The sequence below is a fragment of the Microcaecilia unicolor genome, chromosome 1, assembly GCF_901765095.1.
Source record: "Microcaecilia unicolor chromosome 1, aMicUni1.1, whole genome shotgun sequence".
Lineage (NCBI taxonomy): Eukaryota > Metazoa > Chordata > Amphibia > Gymnophiona > Siphonopidae > Microcaecilia > Microcaecilia unicolor.
In genome coordinates this window covers 374,508,876-374,522,610 of record NC_044031.1, presented here as the reverse complement: position 1 = coordinate 374,522,610, position 13,735 = coordinate 374,508,876, and the positions used below count along the sequence as shown (strand labels likewise).

The following is a 13,735-nucleotide window of genomic DNA, read 5'->3' as shown; positions in this document are numbered from 1 at the left end:
CGTCCCCAGAGACCCGTTCGATTATGCCCCTCCATGTTATGTTACTATGTTTTGCATTTTTGAAGCTAGCTGGAAAAAGTAGTACCTGGAGAAAAATTAGGTTCATGTGTATAAGGATTCTTTTTTTTCTTGGTCACTTTTGAAAGGGAAAGTATGTTTTGCAAAACTATTTCAGAACTGTTGCAAAATCTTTAATTGTAAATGCTTACAAACATTTTACCTGCCTACATGGTTTTGAAAAATACCCCATGAAAGCATGAAGGGCCACGTCAGTGAGTGAAGACTTTTGAATACAGTGTTGATTCAATTCTGACTTTGGTTTGCATGTTAGAAGATGGGCCCTACTATATTGCTATTATTTTTATTTATTTATTTTTTCATTATTTGTTAATCAAAAAAATAAATTTTACAGCAAAAACTAAAGGAAGAGAAGGAAGCTAAACGAGCTAAATTGGATGCTAGATATGACTATGTGCTGGGAATTGTGGCGCTCTGCTTGGATTTGGAGAAGGCTGAAGTGGAAGATGCAATCCTTGAAGGCAGCCAGGTATGCAGATTTTCTTTTATTTTGTTGTTGTTGTTATTATTATTATTATTTTAATTTAATGGAGCTTGATTTGAAACAAAAAATTGTCTGGGTATCTCCCAAAGCTGCCCAGACAAATCTTTGGGTTTACGATCCATCCCTGCTCAGTAAATTTTAGCCTCGGTGAAAGAGACAATCCTGGAGGCACCATTTCACTTTAGCTACGTAAATCTGATGGTGGCAGAGGGCTGTCCTAAAGTAGGGCTGCCACCTGATTCCATGTCATATGGAAAATACTCATCCAGTTATGGTTCTCCCTATTGCAGGGACTTGTAGTTCTGAGTGTTCAATAGTTTCCCAGGCAAAGCAAAACCAAAAATAAAAAAAAAGAAAGAAAGAAAGAAGGGCAAACCTAGGACTGAATGAGCCTGTTCCTTATTGCATGGAGTCAGATATCAATCATATCCTAAAGATATCTGAATAACTTAAACCAGATAACTTCAACTGTATATTTGATAGCAATATTATTTGAATAAGTAGCACTGAATATTTGGTTAATGTTCATCTCGGCAGCTTGCTCTGGATTGCTAAATATTAACTTCATGGTACCTTCTGCAGTTTGTGTACTATGCAATACCTTGTAAGTCTTTTCACATTCTGCTGTCTAATTCAAAATACATTAAAGAAGGAGTTATTTCACTAATATGTGCAAGGTGGGGCAAAGGTTGACCCCTGAGGCTATAGAAACAGATGGTTTTTGAGTGTCTGTTGACAGGTGCAGGTGGCACCTTATAAACTAATTAATTTGTTGAGGCGTAAGCTTTCGAGTACTATAGTTTTCTTCATCGGTTGCATGACTTGAAGTTAAGGGGATAAATACATATGCATGAAGATGCATAGAGTGGGATAGAAAGGTAAAGTACTGAGAACTGCAAGGCAGGGTTAATGGTTTATTTAAAATTTGCTATACCCGCCATGACTAACAGGATAAAAAAATATAAGAGGAGAGGGAAAACTAGTGTCAGGAGGGGGGGGGGGGGGAGATATTTAACAAGATGGTGGTGGGGGGGTAGGATAGCAGCAATCAATTTCTTCAGCACAGATTCAGATATAAGCCTTTGCAAAAAGCCAGATCTTTAACTTGGGGACCCTTTTACTAAGCCGCCCAATGCGTGTCAATTTTGAGTTACCGCCTGGCTACCATGTGGCCCTTGCGGTAATTTCATTTTTGATGTGTGTCCACTACGCACACTGGAAAATATTTTTATTTACTAGCGTTCGGGCAGTAATCGGCATTTTACAAGCATAGACCATTACTGCCCAGTTACCGCGTGACACCTTACCACTAGGTCAATGGCTGGCAGTAAGGTCTCAAATCCAAAATGGATGCGTGGCAATTTTCATTTTGCTACACGTCCATTTTTGGCAAAAATTTTAAAAAAGGCATTTTTTACAGGTGCACTGAAAAATGATTCTGCCTGTGCCTAAAACACATGTCTATACTATCGCAGGCCACTTTTCAACATGCCTTTGTGAAGGGGCCCCTCGGACTTGAATTTATCAAAGAGGTTCCAGCACAGATGTCTAGTGGGAAGGAGTTTAAGTGGGAAGGAGCAGCAAAGAAAAAGGCACAATAATGGGTGAATTCTAACTGGGTAATTTTAGGACTGGGCAAGATTAAACGATGATCATTTAGTGAACGGGCTGGTGAATAGGGGATAGTAAGGGAAGAAAGATATTGAGGTAGACCGTGTCAAATGGACTTGGAAGTGAGAACTAATAGTTTAAAAAGTATTCGTTGGGGAATCGATAACCAGTGGTATTTTGGTAATAACGGAGATATGTGGTCATATTGGTGGGCGTGACTTAGTAGCCAGATGGCCGTGTTTTGTAGGGACTGAAGGGTGTAGAAAGGGAGTGGTATTAACAACATAGTTTGGTCTGCTGATAGTTGTGGTGAGTGAGAGAATAAAGATAGGATGACCTAAGAATAGTTAATTCCATTTACATCTTATAAGCCATAAATTTATTGTGCCTGTAGAGGTCTAGTATAATAATGTTCAGATTTTGTTTTTAGTTCCAATTCAGCAAATTCATGCAGGAGTGTTCCTTTGAAGTTTCCTTGTAAAAGCATGGCAACCTTAAGGTCAGATAGAGAGTTTCCTGGAAAGTTGAAATATTGTTACTATGTATGTATTTCTCCCCTCTTCTGCTCCCCAATTTACTTCACACAGATAAAGAGATCCCAATGGGAGCAAAGACCATGCTCTCACTCACTTTCAGGCCTGTATAGGCCTGATCAGCCCTCCAAAACAGGCAGGAAAACTGGAGTTTAGAAATGATTTATTTAAAAATGCCCATTTATTGGGCACTTAACAAATGAAAAAAAATATACAACAGCAGAAAATAAAAAGAATCAAGCCTAGAGTCCACAAAAAGAGTTAAATAGTGACAAAGTGCCTAGCTTGCTCATGGCTTGGGTGTTTTCACTCTGTCCTCCTGGCATCTCTCCTTCAATGTTGTCCTTGTGGGAGAGGGTGCAATACCGTCCTCAAGGTTCATTGTACAAGTACTAGTACCTCTCCTTCTTAGTGCGATTAAAGAAACAACCATGAGGAATGATCCCTCTTTCTTATGGATGCATCCACCTCTCAGTTCATGGCACAACAGACCCCACTTAGATGGGGCTAGCAGGATTTATCTGAGGCTCAGATCCTACCATTTTATTTACACTAGGTCAAATGCTCATCCTTTTTTCGATTCTGCCACCCCTTCACCAAAAACAGAACTTGGGAGAACCCAGTTTGATTCCCACTGCAGCTCCTTGTGACTCTGGGCAAGTCTCCTAACTCTTCATTGCCTCAGGTACAAAATAAGTACCTAATAAAGTTGTTTGTGAGTGTGATGATGCGATGTTGAGTGACATTTGAGCACTGTGTTGCTGGTTTACAGTAGTGATCTTCTGCTCCATAATCCTATGGTTGAAAGGGGGTCAACTCTTCTTCAAGCAAGTCGACTCTTATTCAAGCAAGTGGGCTTACTGAGAATCGTTGCTTGTCAAGTGAAAAATGGTTGGTGGACTTTGAGAGCACTAAGTACATTGCAAGCAGGCGATGATTTTCAAATACCTTTTTATAAACATTTTACAGTTATGCCTTGCTTAATGGTAGCTTTTCTACCTCCAAGGAACTGTGTTTTGAGAGTCAACTATACGAATTAATTTTGAGAGTACCAGCACTTGGGGGAGTGCAGTGGGAGTCACTCTTGTGGACAGATTGTTTTAATGATCTTAAGTTATATTGTTTAGGTTGTTTTGTAATATGTAATAAATATTTATGTACTATTAAGTGATAATTGATTTTGTGGATTTAATTTGTACCATAACTTTATAGATTGTGATCCCAGTCAGTTTGTTGTAATAAAAAAACATAAGAGACTACAGATTAGAAACAAATGCCTAAACATTTCCTGTGTGCAGTGGAATGCTGAGGAAAAAAAATAGAAACAGGAAGATGTTTCTTCCTGTAAGAATAAAATACAAGATATCCATGTTTTCAAAGCTGATCTCATTTCTTTAAATACTATTTACTACTACTACTACTACTATTTAGCATTTCTATAACGCTACAAAGCGTACGCAGCGCTGCACAAACATAGAAGAAAGACAGTCCCTGCTCAAAGAGCTTACAATCTAGTAGACAAAAAATAAAGCAAACAAATCAATTAATGTGTAGAGGAAAGAGGAGAGGAGGGTAGGTGGAGGCAAGTGGATACAAGTGGTTACGAGTCAAAAGCAATGTTAAAGAGGTGGGCTTTCAATCTAGATTTAAATATTAAAAATCAAATGTTTTTGTTCCTTTGTTGTCTGATCATTTTGGTTTTTCCACTTGGGTTTGTTCTGTTCTCTCTTTACTATATCCTCTCTGTCCCCCCCACTCACTGTCCCCCCAAAGTCCTTTTCCAGGTTCTAATTTCTATTTTCTGCTTCTTCACTGTACATCATCTTCCCTTCCTCCCTTATGTCTGACTTTGATTCTAATCCTTCTGTTTTGTTGTTTTTTTCTATTTGTCTCATGTGCATTTTTTACCTACTTTTAGCTAGATTTTATTCCTCCTGCTCCCCTCCCCCCAATCTTCAGTCTCCATCGTTCACCTGCTTACCAGCTTTTTACTTCCTGTGCTTACCTCCTTAGTTCTCACATTCTTGCTTGTGTCTTATTATTCCCCCAGTCTCCTATATCCTGTCTTTCACCCACTATCTAATCTCCCATTTTCACCCTCTGTATTCATTGCTTCCCAACTTATCTGTCTCTGCCTTTCATCTCCTACTGACCCGCAACCCTTGTTCCTTCATTGTCCCTCTCCAGCTCCAGTCTCTTTATGTCTTATCCCTTTATTCAGGCTCCTATTTTCCCCTTTACCTTCCCTATTTCTACCCTTTCTCACCTCCTTCAAAGATTTGCCCCTTCCTTTGTCCCTTACCCTCTTCACAACCCTTCCTCTGTTTTTCCCCTTTCTCCATCATCTTTTGCTTTTGTGTCTTCTGCCTTTTCTCTAGCATCCATCCACCTACCTCCTTCTTCTTCAGTATTTATGTACCCTATATTCCCTCCACCTTAACTACAGTACCCATCCCTCTGCCCCTCCAGATTCACTTTCCTTGCATATTTATTTATTTATTTTACACATTTATAGACTGCTTAAATCAAAGTGGTTTACAATAGAAACATACAAAATAAAATATCAAGAAAACACCAACACCAAAAACAACAAAATACATGCCATCACTGTATCATAACAAAACTTGCAGCAAAACTGCTCCATTATAACGGCTAGCTTTACATAAATTCCTCCACAAAAAATGAAGTTTTCAATAGCTGCTTAAACTACAACATTTCAGTGCAAAATCTCAATTGGCCTTTCAATACATAGTAACATAGTAGATGACGGCAGAAAAAGACCACATTCTATAGCTGCACCCCAGCCACAGAAAAAGCAGCAGATTTAGTCTCACAGTATCTAATGTGAGATACTGCCTCAGATGACAGACGCATTGTTGTCTCTGACCTCAAACTCCTGGCAGGATGGTACACACAAAAGGTATCTTTCAAGTATTTTGGTGCAGATTTATAAATATCCTGATGCACATAACAAAGAACCTTTAACTGAATTCTACTCTGCACTGGTAACCAGTTCAGCTGTCTTCAAATTGGAGTAAATGTGTCGCCTGGGTGACACCTGTTACTAATCCAGCAGCAGCATTTTGGACTAACTACAATGCCCTAACCCTGGTCTTCACCTTGCCAAGATAGAGAGCACTGCAGTAGTCCAGACGCGATAACACCATATTCCAGATAACCCCACAAAAGTCATGGGGAGACAGCATTGGTTTTAAGTCTGAACAACAGCCCAAACTGAGCAAAACAAATCTGAATAACATTGGATACTTGCTCTTTCATCATCAATCCAGAATCCAGAAATACACCCAATAACTTCATAACATGCTGTACAGATAATTTAACTCCCTGGAGAGCAAAAGAAGTAGGCCAACACTCCTGCTTTTTTTTCCCCAACAATCATCATCTCAGACTTCCCAACATTCAGTAATAAACCATCCATACATTAATTTCATCCAAAAACAACTGCAATTGGGCTTCAAGAGCAACACCCCAAGAGGAAATAGGGAAGAAAACTTGGATATGATCCACATACGAACAGTAACCAACACTCAATCCTCAAAAAACATCCCCCAAAGAAGACTTATAGATATTAAGTAGTAATGCTGATAAAGCTGAACCCTGAGGAATACCTCTATCCAAAAATACTTCATGAGAGAAACAACCCCCACTACACATACTCAATCTCCGTCCCTCTAAATAGGATGAAAACCAATCCAACACTAATCCACCCATCCCTAAACCAACCAACTTTGACAACAACAATCGAATATCTGTGGAATCAAAAGCCCCAGAGACATCCAATGAGACTAGACAAAAACAAACATTTCTGTCAAACCCTCTCCTCAATTCATCAATGGTAAAAAGCAACAACAACTCCACCCCATGAGCCTTCTGGAATCCAAACTGATTTAGATCAAAACAGCCAATTTCATCCAGAAACCTCTCCAATTGCCATAGAACAACCTTATCTAATATCTTAACCAAGAAAGGTACCACAGAAACCGGCCTGTAATTACTCATTACTGAAACGTCAAGACCCTGTTTCTTCAACAAGGGCTTAACCATCACCTGTTTACAACTATCCGGACAAATACCAACATGCAAAGATTTATTAACAATCTGAGTCATCACTGTTGCAACTACATCTGCCAGTTGCCTAATAATACTTGACGAACAAGGATCAAACGATCTTGTAGGAGTCACCTTAGCAATCACATCTCTTACTTCCTCCACCGTAATATCATCAAACACTGACCAAAATCCATTATTAACTCAACAGGGATCAAACACTGCACACCCAAAGATTGCAACTTATTCTCCAAATAATCTGCATACTGATCAGCACTCGGTCCAATATCCACATTAACATTCTTATAACCATCCAATAAAAACCATACAGTATCATATAACCCTTGCTTCTTCCTTCCCCACATATTACCTGTCATCCTCTTTCTTTTCTGCATCAGCCCCCAACCCTGATATTCCACCCATCCCTTCTCAGACCTCAGCCCCTTTCACTCATGCCTACCATTAGATCCCCACCCTATCCCTAACCTCAACCCTAGTCTAATATCAGAGCCCCCTTTCTCTCTGCCCTAGCATCAGACCCTTCTTGTATCTGCCCCCAGCATCAGACTTCTGTCACCCTACCATTTGTCAGCATTAGCCATCTTTTGCTATTCTCAGCCACTTTCTCCTAGCCCCTAACCAGAGCAACTTGCAGGCCTCAACCACCTTCTCTCACCCACCCCCTTTTTCAGTCCCCAGCTTCAGCCCAGCTCTCTTTTGCCACCTGCCCCAACTCTAGCTCCAACCCTCACCTTCTTCTGCCACCTGCCCCCAGTTCCAGTCCAAGCCCCTCCTCCTCACACATGGTGCCTTCTTTTCAGCCCCCAGCTCCAGCCTCAGTGCCCTTCTCCCAACTACCCCTTATTTTCAGCCCCTAGCCCCGTTCTCCCACTGCCCCCAATTTTCATCCCCCAGCCCTCTTCTCCCATTTGAGGACCCTTTTCAGCCTCAAGTTCTAGCCTCAATGCCTTTTTCGCGCTTGGCCCAGCTCTAGCCTCAATGTTCCTCTCACTTGCCCCCCCCTTTTCAGCTCCAGGTCTAGCCTCAATGTCCTCCACTCACTTGCCCCCATTTTCAACACCCAGCTCTAGCTCAGTGCCCTTCTTTCCCTTGCCCCCCTTTTCAACTTCCCTCCACTTGCTCCCCCTTTTCAGTCTCCAACTGCATCCTCAGTGCCCTTTTCCCACTTCCTCCCGTTTTCAGCTCTCAGACCCTAGCCGCCTTCTCCCACCAGCCCGGCATTTAAAAATTGCTTCCAAAATGATAGGAGTGTCTCTTTTTTCTGCCACCATTCTGCCTACCTTCCGTTGAGTGTGGCTGGTAGAATCTCTAACATAACATAGTAACATAGTAGATGACGGCAGAGAAAGACCTGCATGGTCCATCCAGTCTGCCCAACAAGATAAACTCATATGTGTTACTTTTTTGTGTTACCTGACCTTGATTTTTTATCTGCCATTTTCAGGGCACAGACCGCAGAAGTCTTCCCAGCACTAGCCCTGCCTCCCAACCACCAACCCTGCCTCCCCCCCACACTGGCTCTGCCACCCAGTCTCGGCTAAGCTTCTGAGGATCCATTCCTACTGAACAGGATTCCTTTATGTTTATCCCACGCATTTTTGAATTCCGTTACCGTTTTCATCTCCACCACCTCCCGTGGGAGGGCATTCCAAGTATCCACCACTCTCTCCGTGAAAAAATGCTTCCTGACATTTTTCTTGAGTCTGCCCCCCCTTCAATCTCATTTCATGTCCTCTAGTTCTAACCCCTTCCCATCTACACAAGTCTCTCCTCATACGTCTTGTAACGCAAATCCCATACCATTTTTGTAGCTTTTCTTTGCACCACTTTAATTCTTTTACATCCTTAGCATGATACGGCCTCCAAAACTGAACACAATACTCCAGGTGGGGCCTCACCAACGACTTGTAGAGGGGCATCAACACCTCCTTTCTTCTGCTGGTCACACCTCTCTCTATACAGCCTAGCAACCTTCTAGCTATGGCCACTGCCTTGTTTTGTCGCCTTCAGATCCTCAGATACTATCACCCCAAGATCCCTCTCCCCATCTGTACATATCAGACTCTCACCACCTAACACATATGTCTCCCATGGATTTCTATTCCCAAAGTGCATCACTTTGCATTTCTTCGCATTGAATTTTAATTGCCAAACCTTAGACCATTCTTCTAGCTTCTGCAGATCCTTTTTCATGTTTTCCACTCCCTCCCGGGTGTCCACTCTGTTACAAATCTTAGTATCGTCCACAAAAAGGCATACCTTCTAACCCTTCGGCAATGTCACTCACAAATATATTGAACAGAATCGGCCCCAGCACTGATCCCTGAGGCACTCCACTGTTCACCTTTCCCTCATCTGATCAAATTCCATTTACCACCAACCTCTGGCGTCTGTCCGTCAATCAGATCCTAATCCAGTACCACGTCTGGTCCTATCTTCAGCCTGTCTAGTTTATTTAAGAGCCTCCTATGGGGACCCATGTCAAAAGCTTTGCTGAAATCTAAGTAGATTAAGCACGTCCCTGATTCAATTCTCCGGTCACCCAGTCAAAGAATTCAATGAGATTCGTTTGGCACGATTTACCCTTGGTAAAACCATGTTGTCTCGGATCTTGCAACTTATTGGCTTCCAGGAAATTTACTATCCTTTCCTTCAGCATCGCTTCCATTACTTTTCCAATAATCGAAGTGAGGCTTACCGGCCTGTAGTTTCCAGCTTCTTCCCTATCACCACTTTTGTGAAGAGGGACCACCTCTGCCGTTCTCCAATCCCACGGAACCTCTCCCGTCTCCAAGGATTTATTAAACAAATCTTTAAGAGGACCCGCCAGAACCTCTCTGAGCTCCTTCAATATCCTGGGGTGGATTCTGTCCGGTCCCACGGCTTTGTCCACCTTTATTTTTTGAAGTTGTTCATACACACTCTCTTCCATGAACGGTGCTGTATCCACTCCATTCTCATTTGTACTTTTGCCAGTCAATCACAGTCCTTCTCCAGGATTTTCCATGGTGCCTGCAGCCAGACCCGATGGCAGATAGGCAGAGCAGTGTCAGTGAATATAGACGCTCCCATCACTCTAAAGCAATTTTTAAATGCAGGGCTGGTGGGAGAAGGAGGCCAAAAAGGGGGGGGGGGGGGGGTGGGGGAGCAGTGGCAGTAGGAAAGCTTTCCTCTTGGATGCCTATGCTTCAAAGGGTCTGCACAATGGGTAAGTGTGTAAGCTTTTGGCATCCCCTGCCATACTTACCATGCTAACCGTGTTGTGCCAGCCCTGTGCTCATCCCCTTTTCTAGGATCTTACCTGATGATTGTTTAGTTTAGCTGTAGTGGGTCTAGTTGCTCTATCCTTTCTATGTTAGGGGGAAACCTCACTATGAGGTGTCCTTCTTCCTTATGGTCTCTGGTGGAAGAGGATGATGAGCTCCTACTAACACTCCCTCTTCTACTTCCCTCCAAATTTTAGGAGTACCTATTGCCAGACTAGCTGACCCCTCATTACATTTGAGTGACACTGATCTGAAGCAAGGACCCATAATTGTCCTCTTATAAATCCAAGATAAGTACATTTTGGTGGCCCTGCTATATATACAGCATGTTCTACACTTTCCATGTGAAATAACAATTACAGAAATATTCAAAAAGAAAGTAAGATTAATGTAAACAAAAATTCTTGATTGTATAAGTCTTCACAGCTCTTGACTCAATACTTGTTGAAAAATTCTTGTATAGCAGTGACAGACATAAGGAATTTAGGATAAGTGACTACCAGTTTTGCACAGTGAAGTGGTGTAGTTTTCAGCTATTCTTGGCAGTATAGCTCAGGTTTGTTCAAATCTTATCACAGATTTTCTGTTGTTTTCAGGTTTGGGCTTTGACTGGGCCACCTGAGCCACTTCATTGTTGCTTTTATTTATGCTTGAGAATATTGTTCTGCTGAAAAATTAATTTTTTCCCTAGTCCTAGATCTATGTATAGTGGCATATCTAGTGTATTTGACACCCAGGGCTGATCATTTTTTAAAACCACCTCCTCTATATGAAAAAATTATTTTTAGTAATAAGCCACAAGTCACGCAACAAGGATATACCTAGGAAAAGGCAGCATCTTAAACATTGCAGTGAGCATTAGAACATCAGTACACCCATTGTAAAACTAAACAAGCCAGATTAGAACAGATCGATCCTGCACAGTCAATGACAACAGAAAACCATGGGGCTGATATTCAGACCACAGGAGTTAGCCTGTTTAACTTCTGTAGTCACTGCTAAACCCGGATATTCAGTGCTGGGATATTTCCACTGACTGGCATTGAATATCCGTTTTATTTTTGGATGGTTAGGCGATAACCAGCTATGTCAATATAAAGATTTAGCTGGTTATCTTCTAACCGGCCAAAGATATCCCACATATTCACATGGCCAAATATAGCTGCAAAAGTGGAGCTGAAAATTGGCGGTTTGCCAGTTATGGGGCCCTTTTACTAAGCCGCAGTAAAAAAAAATCAAATATGTTAGCGTTTAACTTTAAAAAAGGAGACTATGATAAACGGTGAAAAGAAAACTTAGAGGAGCGACTGCAACACAAATCGGAAGATGGATGTCCTTCTCACAGGGTCGTCCAAATCGGTATAATCGAAAGTCGATTTTGGACGTCTCCAACTGCAGTCCGTCGCAATTACGTCCAAATTTCAAGGGGGTGTGTCGGAGGCTTAGCGAAGGCAGGACTTGGGTGTGCCTAACACTTGCACGTCCTCAACCCATAATCGAAAAAAGCAAGGATGTCCCTGACGAGCAGTTGGACGACTTTACCTGGTCGTGTTTTTCTTACAACCAAGGCACAAAAACGTGCCTGAAATGACCAGATGACCACCGGAGGGAATCAGGGATGACCTCTCGTTACTCCCCCAGTGGTCACTAACCCCCTCCCACCATCAAAAAACGTCCAAATCTGGTCCTCGAAAGCTTATGCCTTTTATTGTTTGATTTAAAAAGTGATTTATGGATTAGCTCCTTTATATTTGTTGAGTCATTTTGTTTTGTCTCAAAAATCTAGTCACAAGATCAACAACTTTATTTTCTTTTCCGTCTTTAAAGACTATCAAAAGATATAGATTATTAGATTATCTTTTTGCTTTTCAAGCAGCTCACCTTAGTAACGCAGTTCAATCCTATCTATTTATCATTTGAAATTATTTTCAATTTCAGAAAAATATCAAAACTCATCTATTTCATGAATTTGTTCTGCAGTCTAATAATGAACTTAGGTCTATACTCTCTGTTAATTTTTAAATTGTAAATTCCTGGATATGTCTGTCTTCTTGTGTTGGAATCCCATTTGAACCCCAAGCTATTAGTGGAATACAAGTTACATTGTTAATGTTAAAGGAAGGTTAAGTGACTTGCCCAAAATCTCAAGGAATTGCAGTGGGAACTGAACCTTGGTCACCAAGATCAGAACTCACTGCACTAACCATTAGGCTACTCCTAAAGTTAGGCAAATGGGAGTCTTGCCCAGCCTGTGCCTTTTTGTGCTATGTAAGATAGCAGTTAGGCAAAATTTTGCCATTTATGTGCATATGTGCACACATACATGCTTAGAAACATAGAAACATGACGGCAGATAAAGGCCATATGACCCATCCAGTCTGCCCATCCTCTGTAACCCCTAATTCTTCCTGTTCCTAAGCGATCCCACATTCTTATCCCGTGCCTTTTTAAATTCTGGAACAGTCCTAGACTCCACCACCTCCACCGGGAGGCCATTCCACGCCTCCACCACCCTTTCTGTGAAATAGTACTTCCTTAGGTTACTCCTAAGACTATTCCCTCTTAACTTTGTCATATGCCCTTTCATTCCAGAGCTCGCCTTAATTTGAAAAAGGCTCTCTTCCTGTACATTAATGCCCTTGAGATATGAATAATGGCTTATATGCCATTATTCCAGTCATTTATTTATTTACTAGTAAAAGAGGCCCATTTCAGATCAAATGAAACGGGCGCTAGCAAGGTGTTCGTCGCCAACACCCCCCCCCCGGCCAACCCCTTTGTTATTCTTCCATTGCTCCGCCCCCAACGTCATGATGTTTGACGCGAGGGCGGGGCCCGGAGCGATTTCCCACCCCCCCCACCTCCCTGCCTCCCTCCCTGCCAACCCCTTCGTTGTTCTGCCATTGCTCCGCCCTCGAGGGCGGGGCCTGGAGCGATTTCCCACCCCCCCCACGCCTCCCTGCCTCCTTCCCTGCCAACCCCTTCGTTGTTCTGCCATTGCTTCGCCCTCGAGGGTGGGGCCCGGAGCAATTTTGGTGGCTTCACCACCACGAACCTTTGAACCTTTTTGAAGGAAGTCAGGGCTTGGCTTCACTGACATCAGTGTCCTCAGAACGTTGAGGGTGAGTTTTATTATAGTAGATTTTATTTATTTGTTGCATTTGTATCCCACATTTTCCCACCTTTTTGCAGGCTCAATGTGGTTTACAATACATCATGAATAATGAGAATACATGAGAAAGTATACATTTAGTAATAGCAGAAGGATTTTGGGTAACATGATAATGAATAAAAACATGGTATTATTTTAACAATCAAACATAGTAAGAGATATATAAGAAATATATAACAGTTATAAAGAGAATGTACATTTAGTAATAGCAGAAAATCTTGGGTAACATGATAATGAAAGAATATGATAGTAGTTTGGCGAGCAGATATTGTGGGGTAATTCTGGGTATGTATAAGGGGATTCATATTTGTTGATCATTGTTGTATGCCTTGTTGAAGAGATGGGTCTTCAGTAGACTTTGGAAGTTGGCTTGTTCATAGGTCGTTTTTAGGTTTCACGGCAGTGCATTCCAGAATTGTGTGCTCAAGTAGGAAAAGGTTGATGCATGCGTTAGTTTGTATTTAAGACCTTTATAATTTGGGAAGTGAAGATTAAGGAATGT

General features: G+C 41.8%; 1 protein-coding gene across 1 annotated transcript in view; it reads left to right on the top strand.

The window, feature by feature from the left end:
• The first annotated feature begins 256 nt into the window (after positions 1-256).
• DNAH5 (dynein axonemal heavy chain 5) overlaps positions 257-13,735 on the top strand; it is a 925,453-nt gene continuing 911,974 nt past the window's right edge. The window contains 2 exon segments of the mRNA XM_030220396.1: positions 257-268; positions 413-547. Coding sequence (XP_030076256.1) covers positions 257-268; positions 413-547 — 147 coding nt within the window.